Source organism: Chrysochloris asiatica, unplaced genomic scaffold (assembly GCF_000296735.1).
Source record: "Chrysochloris asiatica unplaced genomic scaffold, ChrAsi1.0 scaffold00052, whole genome shotgun sequence".
In the NCBI taxonomy this organism is placed as follows: Eukaryota; Metazoa; Chordata; class Mammalia; order Afrosoricida; family Chrysochloridae; genus Chrysochloris; species Chrysochloris asiatica.
Genome location: NW_006408570.1, coordinates 2,851,318 through 2,864,181, shown reverse-complemented (window position 1 = coordinate 2,864,181; position 12,864 = coordinate 2,851,318). Strand labels below are relative to the sequence as shown.

Sequence of the window (12,864 nt, the reverse complement as noted above, 5' to 3'; positions counted from 1 at the left end):
GGAGCATTAAATTACAGCTCAGCTGAGCCTGGGCGGGACGGCGGAGGTGGAAGACCCTGTTTTCCGAGCGCCTGCAGGGTGAACGTAGCCGGAGCCCGGACCGAGTCTAGCCTAAGGGAGCAGCCGGGGGATTCCTGTAAGAGCAGCAGCTGTGAACTACAAGCGGGTGATTCGAATCGGCCTTGCTTCATCCGCGGGTCTCTAGAGAAGGGACCCACAAGCCCTTGATCCTCTGGACGTTCCCCAGTCCTCTTCGCACTGTAAGCGCACCGGGACCTCCCCGCGCCAGGCATGCTGAGGGTCTTCATCCTCTACGCTGAGAACGTCCACACCCCGGACACCGACATCAGCGATGCCTACTGTTCCGCAGTGTTTGCAGGTAGGAGTGACCCGCGATTCCCACCCGGTGGGTGCTCGGGGAGGGCTGAGTCCCGGCCGGGATGCCGCGGCTCTGGGTCCTGAGGAGCAGCTGGAGCGGAAAGACAAGAAGTCTGTTGACCGGGCCCAATTGCCAGTGGATGTTGCAAAGACACACATCCCAAGGAGAGGCGACTTAGAGGGTAACTGAGGCAGCGAGTGACATGTAGCTGCAAGCTGTTGGGGTGGAGCTGAGGTGGGGGCAGCAGCTCTCCTCTCCCCTCCTCTGGATCTCTTCAGAGGTCTTTATGAGCTGTGGGAGGCAAAGCACAGACCTGCAGAGCTCCTCTTCCTCCTCTGCGCCCCCTCCCCCAGGGCCGGGCCTAGGCCTATTTATAACCCAGCTCTCTTTGTGTCCCAGCCTGGCCTGGCTACAGTCCTCTGCCTTAGCTCTCTATCAGAGGCTGCGGTGGCAGCAGCAACCCTACCCCAGGCCTGGATCCTCTCCTTGCTTTGGCCTCAGGAAGAGGGGGATTTAACAGCTGGGCGCAGATGTCACCAGCACCTTCCCCTATCAGATTGGAGCCTTTGGGCTCGGGGCAGTGGAATAGGGGTGTGTGTATGAGATCTGTCTCCTTCATCAGACTGAGACCTGCCCGAAGGTCTCCACAGAGTCATGACTTGGAAGTGAAGGTTGGAGTCTGTCTGCTTTCCCCTGGGGTCCACAGGGTTGAGTCCCAGTTTGGAGCCACACTGGGGGTGGGGGGGAAGGATCAGGGGAAAAGAGTTTGAGAGCCTGCCTACCCACCCATTCTGCGGGTTCTCCTCTCCGCTTCCATTACCTGCTACTCTCCTTCTCCTGGAGATCTGACTTCTAATCTATCCACCACATTCCAGGACTGAGCTACCTGGAAAAGAACACCCCATTGTTGCCAAGACAATGCTGACTCACGGTGACCCCCCCATATGACAGAGTAGAATTGCTCCCTAGGGTTTTCTTGGCCATAATCTTTATGGAAGCAGTTTGCCAGGACTGTGCCAGGGTCCCCAGAAACCAGCACCCCTGTTGGTCCTTGGCTATCCAGCACAGACACTCCCTTTTAGTTTCATGAGCTTCTGGATGAATGTGTTCCCAGACACTTGTGTTGGTATCTGCTCCCAGACACATGTACATCACTGAGCATTTGTAACAACTGAGACATTCCAAGAAGCAGATGCTACGAGAGCTCAGGCACAACACAGTAGCATACACAGTGTGTTTGGGGGGGCTTCGAGTTCCCTGTGTGTGCTCTGCGGGGGGTGTGGGTAGATGCTATCTGTTAGACTAGGGCTACTGAATAGGTCCATGGCTTGGAAATCAGAGTATATGAAAAGGAAGCGGGGACAGGGCACTCCAACTTTGCTTTTTCCCTAAACACTGCTTTGGCCTGTTCTAGACCAGCTTCCCATACTTGCTTCCAGAAATGAGCTTGATCAAGGTGTTGAGAGTGGGTGGCAGAGGGCACTGATGCTTCCTCAGCTGTGGGCAGGCCAATGGTTCACCTGCACAGCCTGGGAGTAGTGATCCTACTTGTGCATTGCACAACTCCAGGGGCACCATTCGCTCTGTATGTAATAAGTTAGTATTCCCTTGGATGAGCGGATGAAGGATATGGCACCCTGTGCCTTAAGCAGCTGCCTCCAACTCCAGCATCTCTCCCCTATTATTCACAATCCCCTAGCTTGAATGCAGAGGAGCTTTTTAGATGGCACCCTCTGGAACTGGGCTGTGCCCAGTGTACACTTGTCCAAAGTACCTTGTAGTCCCAGCCTCTGCTCTCAGCAGTCTGTCTCTCTAGTTGGTCTCCGCTTAGCCTGAACCAGCTTTTCTTCCACTTTCCCTGACCACTTCCCCTACCTCCCCCCTCCCACAGATATACACATTGACCTCATACTTCACAATCCCCTCCTCCTATGTAGACCTCTTACCCAGAACCCTCCAAAGAGAAGAAGAGCAAATGAATAATGAATGGGGAAGCACTTTCTAACCTCGGAACTGCATTACACACGGGAGTACCACTGATGTGGCATCCCTCCTCTCTTTATTTCAGGCCTGAGAGCCTGTCTGTGGCCCAGTCTCCTCCACCATCCATCCTCCATGTTTTCTTGTCCCCCAACAAGGCCTCTTGCTGGCTCCCTGTCTGGCAACGCTCTCTCTCTCTTTCTGGGGTCCAGAGCCTGCTGTGGAGGGAGGAAGCACATAGTCTGCATTGACTGAGGCCCTCAAGCCTGGGAGGAGGTGACTGGAAGCCCTTCTCATTCCCTCCAGTTATCCCTGCCACCGGTCAGGGGGAAATTGTAGTCTTTTCCCTCCCCCAGCCCCTGGTCACACTCCACTTCCCCATATCCAAATTTGGCTTCTCTGTTGCATTCAGGCCTACTCACCCTCCTCCTTCCAGCCTGGGCCAGGTTGGTGAATGATTACACAGAGAGCTCTGGTCACTGGGACACATTGCTCAAAGAAAAACACCCTTCTGGGAAGCCTGCCTTAAGCAGCTGGCTCTTCCCAGACCTTTTAGAGTTTTATCTCATAAAGTTTCTCCTTTGGCTACATGATTGTACTATCCCATAATGATACCTCACAGCTCCTCCATGTATATACATAAACTTATTTCATGTTCAAAGTAGCTTCATGCGGCCAAAGGACAAGGATATTATTCCCCTTTTACATATGAGGAAATAGGTCCAGAGAAGTGCAGGGGTTTGGTCAAGGCTACATAGTGGTCAACACCCCTCCCTAATCCTCAGCACTCTCTCTTGCTTTCAGCATCCATACTCAGGGCACCCACACTTGGGCCAGCATAGGGGAGGGCTGTGCTTGGGTTCCCCAGCATGGGCTGAGTCAAAGTAGAAGGGAAGGTGGCACATAGCTCAGTGTAAGACAAATTATCAAAAGTTGGAAGATCCTGCTTTTGTTGAAAAGTGTGTTTATCATTAGGAGAGCAAATGAAAATGTATAAAGCACAAATGATGTAGCATTCTCAGATGCTGTTTCTTTTAAACTCCACATCAAATCAATGAAAGAGACTTATTTAACTGATATCCTGCTTGCTATGTGTCGAGTACTGATCTAAATAGAACACATTCAATATAGGCTATATCATGCTCTAGTTATAATATGGACTTTGTTGTTATTTGTTGTTACATGCTGTCGGGTCAGTTCCGACTCACAGTGACCCTGTATCAGGCAGGGTCTCAGAGGCTGTACATCTTTGAAAGAGTAGAAAGCCTCATCTTCCTCCTGAAGAGCAAATGATGGGCTCAAACCACAGACCTTGTGGTTAGTAATCTAGTGCTTATTGTATGACACCATGACAGTCCCCGTAGTATGTACTGAGTACTTACTCATATACAATGGTAAGTCAAAAAGTATTGCTATTAAGTCATACAAAACTTTATTAAACAAAAATATCAAAATGTGCAGCTATTGTTTCTCAAGATATTCTCCACCTACATCTATATACTTCTGAGAGACAGTATTTTCTTATCTCTAACTCTTCCTGAAGAATTCTGCATTCTTCGATTATTGGCAACCTCGAGAGACTCAAATCATGTTCCTTTGAAATGTTCTGTAAGTTTTGGAAACAAAAAGAAGTGTGACGGGGCAAAATAAGGACTGTAGGGTTTATGGGGTAAGGTTTCCTAATGAAATTCTCTAGGACAGTCCTTGCTACTGTCTAACAATGAGCAGGTACATTGTGATGGAAAATAATTCATTGGCATAAATTTCCTGCCCTTTTTCTCACTAATGCAGTTTTTAATTTTCTTAAGACTTCTTTCCAATAAACCCTAGTGATTGTTCTGTATCCTTGAGAAAATCTATCAAGATTACCCCTCTGGACTTCTGAAAAACAGTTGTTATAGCCTTCTGAGCTGACCTCTCTCTGCCTTGAATTTAACTGGCCCAGCAGTTCCCTGCAGAAGCCACTGTTTTGATTGGACCTTTTTTTGAAGGCACCTTGGTGGTGGTGATGTGCCGTGGAGTCGGTTCCGACTCATAGAGACCCTGTACAGGTTTTCCGAGACTGTAAATCTTTACGGGAATAGAAAGCCTCATCTTTCTCCCACAGAACAGCTGGTAGTTTCCAACTGCTGACCTTGCGGTTCGCAGCCTGATTCATAACCGCTATACTACCAGAGCTCCTTTGAAGGCACCTTAATGAGACTAAGACAAGTGTATTACTGACAGGAGTTGTAAGCAGCCATCTACTGATCACAGAGACATGTCTTGCTTGGAATAAATCCTGGTGTGGTGCTGTAGGATAAGCACTGGACTGGGAACCAAAAGGTAGGCAGTTTAAACTCACCAGCTGCTTCTCGGAAGCCCTGTACAGGGTCACCATGAGTTGGAACTGACTCGATGGCATTTAACAGCAACAACAACAACAACATGTACACCCCAACGCTCCAGGACCTAGACTGGGCAAGTCACTTTCCCTCCACCACCCTTCTCCCAAGTCCTCACTAGCCTTCACATACCATTAGAGTCAACCCATGTGCTACAGAGCAGAATTGCTCCATAGGGTTTTTTTTTTTTTTAAGTTTTTATTGTGAACTGAGTGATAGTTTACATGGGAGAACATCGGCTTTACACCATCATTTCATTGCAGTGATTACAATGTCCTCTGTGCATCATCATTCAATAGTATTTGCTTCCATTCCCTCTGTGGGTTTTTTTTGGGGGTGGGGTGGGGGTGTACACAAAAACCTTCAGGAATATGTAATAATTTAAACAACCAAAGGGCACATTCTGCAAGCCTGCCTCCTGGCTGCCTCTCTTTTCATGAGTCTCACCCAGTCCTCAGCTGCTCCCTCTCTCCATGGCCTCATCACTGCCTCCATCTCTGGTGTCGATGCTTCTCTGGATAGAATCCTACATTCTGCTTGTGCTCTTCTCCCTTGATGGTCCTAGGGCCCTCTGTTTCTGGACTGTAAGATTAACTACTCCCCCGTTTTTGTTACAAAACTTCTACTTTTACAGTTGTGACCGTCACAATTTGTCATGATAGCTCATTATTGAATCATATGAATCTTAATCCCATCTTTTTTCACCATACCTGTCTAGATGAGATGAAAACTATTCAGTGGGGACTCTACCTTCCCCCCGCACACTCTGAAACCAACCTCCCTAATATTACCTCTTGATGGTAATATTTACCAAACCAGATTTTCAGGCCTTTTTTTGTAGTTTGTCGTAGTCTGGAAGCTCTGCTGAAACCATGGGTGAGTCGACTGGCATGTGAAATACCAGTTTTATACCTTCTAGCATAACAGCAACACACAAGTAACTATAGTATGGCAAATGCAGACAGGGGGTAAATCACAGGGCTAAATCACCAAATACCTAGAGTTAGCACACCAAAGGGGAAGAACACAGTTGTCATTTCTTAAGTTGAAATAACTGAAGGAAAAAATCAAGCTTCAACTTGATGCTATGGGAAAAATACCAAATGATGCAGGAAGCATCAGAAGAACATGGAAGGATTACCCAGACTCACTCTACTAAAAAGAATGGATCAATGTTCAAACATTTCAGGAGATAGTATATGATCAAGAGCCAATGGTACTGAAGGCAGAAGTCCAAACTTCACTGAAGGCACTGGAGAAAAGACTCCAGGAATCAACAGAATACCAATTGAAATATTTCAACCAACTGGTGCAGCATTGGAAACACTCACTAGTCTATGCCAAGAAATTCAGAAGACAGATACTTGGCCAACTACCTGGGAGAAATCCGTATTTGTGCCCTTTTCAAAGAAAGGTGACTCTTAGAATGCAGAAATCACTAAACAATACCATTAGTATAACATACAAGTAAAATTTTGCTGAAGATAATTAAAAAGTACTTGCAGCTGCCAGATTCAAAATTCAAGCCAGATTAAAAAACGGACGTGGAACAAAGGATATCATTATTGACGTCAGCAGAGAATACCAGAAAAATGTTTACTAGTGCTTTATTGACTATACAAAGGCATTTGACTGTGTGGATCATAACAGACATTGCAAAGAATGGGAATTCCAGAACACTTAGTTGTACTCATGTGGTACATGTACATAAACCAAGATCAGCCATCCAAACAGAACAAGGGGATACTGTGTGATTTGAAATCAAGAAAGGTGTGCATCAGGGTTGTATCCTTTTAATATACTTATTCAATCTGTATGCTGAGCAAATAACCGGAGACGCTGAACTATGTGAAGAAGAATGAGGCATCAGGATTATAGATTTGCATATGACACGCCTTGTTTCCTGAAAGGGAAGAGGACTTGAAGCATTACTGATGAAGATCAAAGAATACAGGTATGGATTATACCTCAACATAAAGGAAACAAAAATCCTCACAACAGGACCAATAAGCATCATGATAAATTAAGAAAGATTGAAGTTGTCAAGGATTTCATTTTACTGGGATTCACAATCAATGCTCATGGAAGCAGCAGTCAAGAAATCAAAGGGTGTATTGCATTGGGTAGATCTGCTGCAAAAGGCCTCTTTAAAGTGTTAAAGATCAAACATGTCACTTTGAGGACTAAGGTATTTTCAAACACCTCATATGCATATGAAGGCTGGACAATGAATAAGGAAGACTGAGGAAAAGTTTATGCATTTGAATTGTGGTGTTTGGGAAGAATGTTGAAAGTACTTTGTACTGCCGGAAGAACAAACAGATCGGCCTTGGAAGAAGTACAGCCAGTTAGCCCCTTAGAAGTGAAGATGGAGAGACTTCATATTGTGTATTTTGGACATATTGTCAGAAGGGGCCAGTCACTGGAAAAGGTCATCATGTTTAGTAAAGTATGCTGTTGTTGTTGTTCAGTGCCGTTGAGTCAGTTCCAACTCATAGCAATCCTGTATAGGGCTTCCAAGGAGTGGCTGATGAGCTTGAACCAATGACCTTGCGGTTCAAACCAACTTTGCATTAACTCACAGCGCTATACCACCTAAAGGGTCAGCAAAAAAGAGGAAGGACCCCGAAGGAGATGGATTGATAATCTAATTAAGACATAATTTACTTGGATTGATAATCCAAGTAAGACATAATTTACTTCTATTGGCTTTGACAATGGGCTCAATCATGGCAAAGATTGTGAGAATGGTGCAGGATTGGGCAGTGTTTGCTTCTGTTGTACATATGGTACCTGTGAGTTGGAACCAACTCCACAGCCTGTAACAACAAGAAGAAATCATTGCACATATCCCCTGTACCCCAAGAATGCTAATCCCATGTCCTCTAATTACCCCTACTAGAGTCACCCTTTCTGAGCTGAAGGCATTTGTTCTGGTGGCCATCTGCAGCCCTCACAATGATGTTGCATGTAGTTCTCTGGTGATTTCCTTCTCAGTCCCTCTCCCTAGGTCAAAGTCACTTTTTCTACTACTTGCATACTATCTATTTTCCAGATTGATGCCTTAGAATGTAGTGCTAACCGGAAGAACGCTAACATCTATTATCCACCTATTGTGTTCCAGCCAGGCACTATGCTGGATGCACCAGTGTTTTGCTCAGTCCTCCCAATACCTCAGTGAAGCATCATTCTCTTTGATTCCACAGAAGCGGAAACAGACTCGGAAAGGTCAAATCACATGCCTAAAGTCACACAGCCAGAAAAGGGTGGAGCTGGGTCACAACCCCAGGGCTGTCTGTTTCCACTGTAGGAGAACTTTTCCCGAGAGTCACTGTGTTTGTGACCATAAGCTAGACTCACAATTGCATGCATGGTCTTACATGGACACACAGAGGCCATCAAAACAACCTCATTTCCTTTTGGTTGGCTTGGGATATTCATGCGGTATGTTGTTGTTGTTGCTAAGTGTCGTCGAGTCGGTTCCAATCCATAGTGACCCTGTATAGGGTTTCCGAGGAGCAACTGGTGAGCTTGAACCACCAACCTTGCTGTTCAAACTGACTTTGCAGTCCAGTGCATTAACCCACAGCTCCAAAATAAATATGAGGACAGAGGAAAAAGGCTGCACTGAATAGCCAAATTCCTAGAAGATTTTAGACTCTGGCAAATGTACCTTTAAGGATTCCTGTAAAACCTGTGTGGAACATACATGTCAAGCTTTTGCCAGTGGATGGAGAGGCTATGTTTGTTTGCTTTATGGACATGCCATGTCTGGTCTTGGGAGGTGAGCTGGTCCAACTGCACCAGTGAAAGGACCCACCCCCACCTCATTAGATAAACCTCTCCCCAAATATGTGACAGAGGACTGTCTTACATGGTCATCAAGTCACCTGCCTATAGGAGCCTGGCAGGTGACATAACTAAGTAGAGTGGGACAGCGGGGACAGCACACACATACACACACAGAGTATGTGGTGGCCACTAGGAGGATCTGAGAGGGCATGCCTGGTCTATAGATGATCTATAGACCATGCCTGGTCTATAACTGGTGTGGCGCTGTGAGTTAATGCCCAAGTAGAGAACTTGGGCCTCATGGGATAGCATCTGTGATTTTTCAAGACAGGCTGTAAGTCCAGATTTGTACGGGAAATTTAATGTTTCATTAAAGTACAATTTTGTTATAAAAAGTTGTATTGTATTGGCCAATGATAAGACATCTGCAGCTAGGATATGTCCTGTGGGGTGCATGCTATTTCACTTAATCCTGAAGGCCTTGATCCTGGATTTTCAGGAGACGGAGTGACCTGCCTCCTTTTACTTGGATTCATCAGTAAAAGCACCTATCAGTGATTTCACTATTGGGGGCTGTAGGAGCAATAATCTAATTAAGACATAACTTACTTCTAAGGGTGTCTGGTGGCTCCATACAATAAGCACTGGACTGTGAACCACAAGGTCCATGGTTCGAGCCCACTAATCACTCCACAGAAGAAAGATGAGGCCTTCTGCTCCCGCAAAGATTTAAAGTCTCAGAAATCCTACAGAGGGTCACTATGTGTCAGAACCAAGTTTACAACCTTAACAACAACTGGCCCTGAAAAGTCATTGCTGTAAACAGGAACTCTACATAATCATAACATCAACACAAGATCTCTCACCTCTTCCAATCAAATGGAGGCTCCTAAGCCAGCTTGATCCCCTCTCAGAGTGGAGCTGTAGAAACCTGGGGTGCTGAGAAGCCACCTTCTCCTACTGCTTCAGGTGGGATGCAGACCTGGCTGTGGGTAAAGAGCACGGATTAGTGGTGGTGTAAACCTGAGTTTCTCAAACACTTATGTAGAAATTGAGGTGTAGACCATCCTGCTGATGAGGTTCTAACCCACTAGAAGTCTTGGTGTGGTGCTGTAGGATAAACACTGGACTGCTAACTGCAAGGTCAGCAGTTCAAACTCACCAGTCATTCCTTGGTCGCTATGAGTCAGAACCGACTTGATGGCACTTAATAACAAGGCTGCATAGGATCCTAGGTCCTTCTGTCCTGTTGCTCTTCTATCTGTAGGGGGTGCCACTGACAGCATGGTCTGAGGGTACTCACCACCACATCTATGCTCCAGCCAGTGGGAAAACGAGCATGGGGGAGGCATGCCCCCTCTCCCCATAAGAGCATTGTCATTTGGTCTCATGGCCACATCTAGCTGTGAGGTAGGCTGACCATGAACAATGCAGTCTTATATTCAGTTGGCCATTAACCAGATACAAATTCTATTTATGTGGAAGAAGTTGTTGTTGTTAGGTGCCATCAAGTCAGTATCGATGCATAGCAACCTTATACACAACATAATGAAACACTGCCCAATCCTGGGGCAACCTCACAATCATTGTTACCTTTGAGCCCAGTGATGCTGCCACTGTGCCAATCTAGCTCATTGGGGGGTCTTCCATTTTACCAAACATGATATCCTTCAGTGACTGGTCCCTCCTGACAACAAGTCCAAAGTATGAGAGATGAAGTCTGGCCATCCTGGCTTCCAAGGAGCACTCTGGCTGTACATATTTCTGACACAGATCTGTTTGTTCTTTTGGCAGCCCGTGGTACTTTCAATAGTCTCCAACACCATAACTCAAATGCATCAGGTCTACAGTCTTACTTATTCGCTATCCAACTTTTGCATACATATGAGGTTATTGAAAAGACCATGGCTTGTGTCAGGCACACCTTAGTCCTCAAACTGACATCTTTGCTCTTCAACATTTTAAAGAGGTATTGTGCAGCAGATTTGCCCATTGCAATACATCGTTTGATTTCTTGACTGCTGCTTGCATGAGTGTTGATGGTTGATTCAAGCAAAATGAAGTCCTTGACAACGTCAATCTTTTCTTCATTTGTTGTTGTTGTTGTTAAGTGCTGTCGAGTCGGTTCCGACCCATAGCGACCCTGTACAGGGTTTCCAAGGGTGTAAATCTTTACGGGAGTAGAAAGCCTCATCTTTCTCCCGCGGAGCGGCTGGTAGTTTCGAACTGCTGACCTTAAGGTTCGCAGCCCGATTCGTAACCACTACGCTACCAGAGCTCCTTTATATGGATGTTATTTACTGGCCCAGTGGTGAGGATTTTTGTTTTCTTTACATTGATTTGCAACCCATATGGAAGGTTGTGGTCTTTGATCTTCATCAATAAGTATTTTAAGTACTCTTCACTTTCAGCAAGCAAGGTTGTTATCATCTGCATATCACAGGCTGTTAATCAGTCTTCCTCTAATCCTGATGCCACGGTTTTTCTTCATATAATCCAGCTTCTTGGATTATTTGTTCAGCATACAGATTGAATAAGTAGATGAAAGAATACAACCTTGGCACACACCTTTCCTAATTATAAACCACTCAGTGTTCCCTTGTTCTGTTTTTGGTCCGTGTACGGATTCCTCATGAGCACAATTAAGTGTTCTGGAATACTCATACTTCACACCATTGTCTGTGACTTGTCATGATCCACACAATCAAAAGCCTTTGCGTAGTCAATAAAGCACAAGTACCAGAAATCTTTGGAAGAAGAATCTATATGGGGGAAAGTTGAGGTCTCAGCCACAGTCTCAGTTTCTGGGTTCTAGTATGAAGTCTCTGAGGGAACAGTCAGATGTCTGTTTAGGGGGAAGTTCTAGGCTGTGAATAGCACCCAGACCAGGGAAGTTAGAGGTTGAGTGGGAAAGAGGCCTTGGGAAGTGTGTAGGGCTCACACCACCCGCTGTTGCTCTCCTGGTTTGCAGAACTTGGATACATGCCAAGCATTTGTGAAACTCCCCGGGAATGTTCCTCTGGAGATGCTAGATAACCTCCATGTAGGATTACTGTGCTGACACTGATGGACTGGGGCAGGGACATGGGTAGGATGCGGTGTGAGGTAGGAAGGAGCAAAGCCAGGAATCAGTGTGACCAAAAAAAAAAAAAAGAAAAGAAAAAAGGAAGCTTTATAATATCCAAAATTCCTGCTTAGGGGGCAGTACTACTGATTCTTTTTTAGTATCCCTGACCTAAGCAATATCATGCAGTGGACCAGACACAAGCTAGCTCTGAACATAACTCAGTGACCAGTGTTGGATTATTCAATAAGCAAAGCAAGCATGAGCTTGCTTGTGCTTACTTACTCGTCTGCAGTGAACAATTTCATATTTTTTCACCACATCAAAGATTTAGTTTCTAGGTATGATGGCATCTTTCTATCGCCCAGCCTCACAGCACCTTCTTAAAGAATCAAAGGTTCTTTTCATATTTACAGTGCTTGACAGGGACTGGGTACCTAGTAATCAATGTAAACTGGGCTTCCTTGCACTTATTTACTAATCTGTAGTGAACAGTTTCATATGTGAAAATATTGGAAAAGCAATGTCATTAATATTGCACACAAGGAATATTTTTCTGAAGATAATTAAAAAATGGTTGCAGCAGTACATCACCTGGAGTTTTCAGAAATTCAAGCTGTATTCAGAAGAGGATGTGGAATGACAAATATCATTGTTGATGTTATTTTGGCTGGAAAGCAGAGAATGATGTTTACTTGTGCTTTATTGAAAGACATTCCACTGTGTGGATCATAACAAACTATGGATAACATTGTGAAGAATGGGTACTCCAGAACACTTAATTGTGCTCATGAGGAACCTGTACATAGACCAAGAGGTAGTCATTTGAATAGAATAAGGGGTTACTGTGTGGTTTACAAATCAGTAAAGCTGTTGTCTGCGTTGTGTCCTTTTACCATACTTATTCAATCTTTATGCTGAGTAAATAATCAGAGAAACTGGACTATATGAAGAAGAATGCGGCAACAGGCTCAGAGGAAGGCTCATGAACAACCTTGCTTCATCAGTTTGGGTTACACCTCAACATAAAGAAAACAAAATTCCTCACAATGGTACCAATAAACAACATCGTGATAAATGGAAGAAGACTGAAGTTGTCAAGGATTTCATGGTACTTGGATTAATTAATAAATTAATTAATGGATGGGCAGATCTGCTGCACAAGACCTCTTTAAAGTGTTAAAGAGCAAAGATGTCACTTTGAAGACTAAGGTATGCCTGACCCAAGCCAAGGTATTTCCAATCGCCTTATATGCATGTGAAAG

The 12,864-nt window shown here is 45.1% G+C and overlaps 1 protein-coding gene across 7 annotated transcripts in view; it reads left to right on the top strand.

The window, feature by feature from the left end:
- Positions 1-291: 291 nt before the first annotated feature.
- DYSF (dysferlin) overlaps positions 292-12,864 on the top strand; it is a 328,923-nt gene continuing 316,350 nt past the window's right edge. For all 7 annotated transcript variants that reach the window (XM_006862906.1, XM_006862903.1, XM_006862904.1 and 4 more), the window contains exon 1: positions 292-379. In XM_006862906.1, coding sequence (XP_006862968.1) covers positions 292-379 — 88 coding nt within the window. The remainder of the gene's footprint in view (positions 380-12,864) is intronic.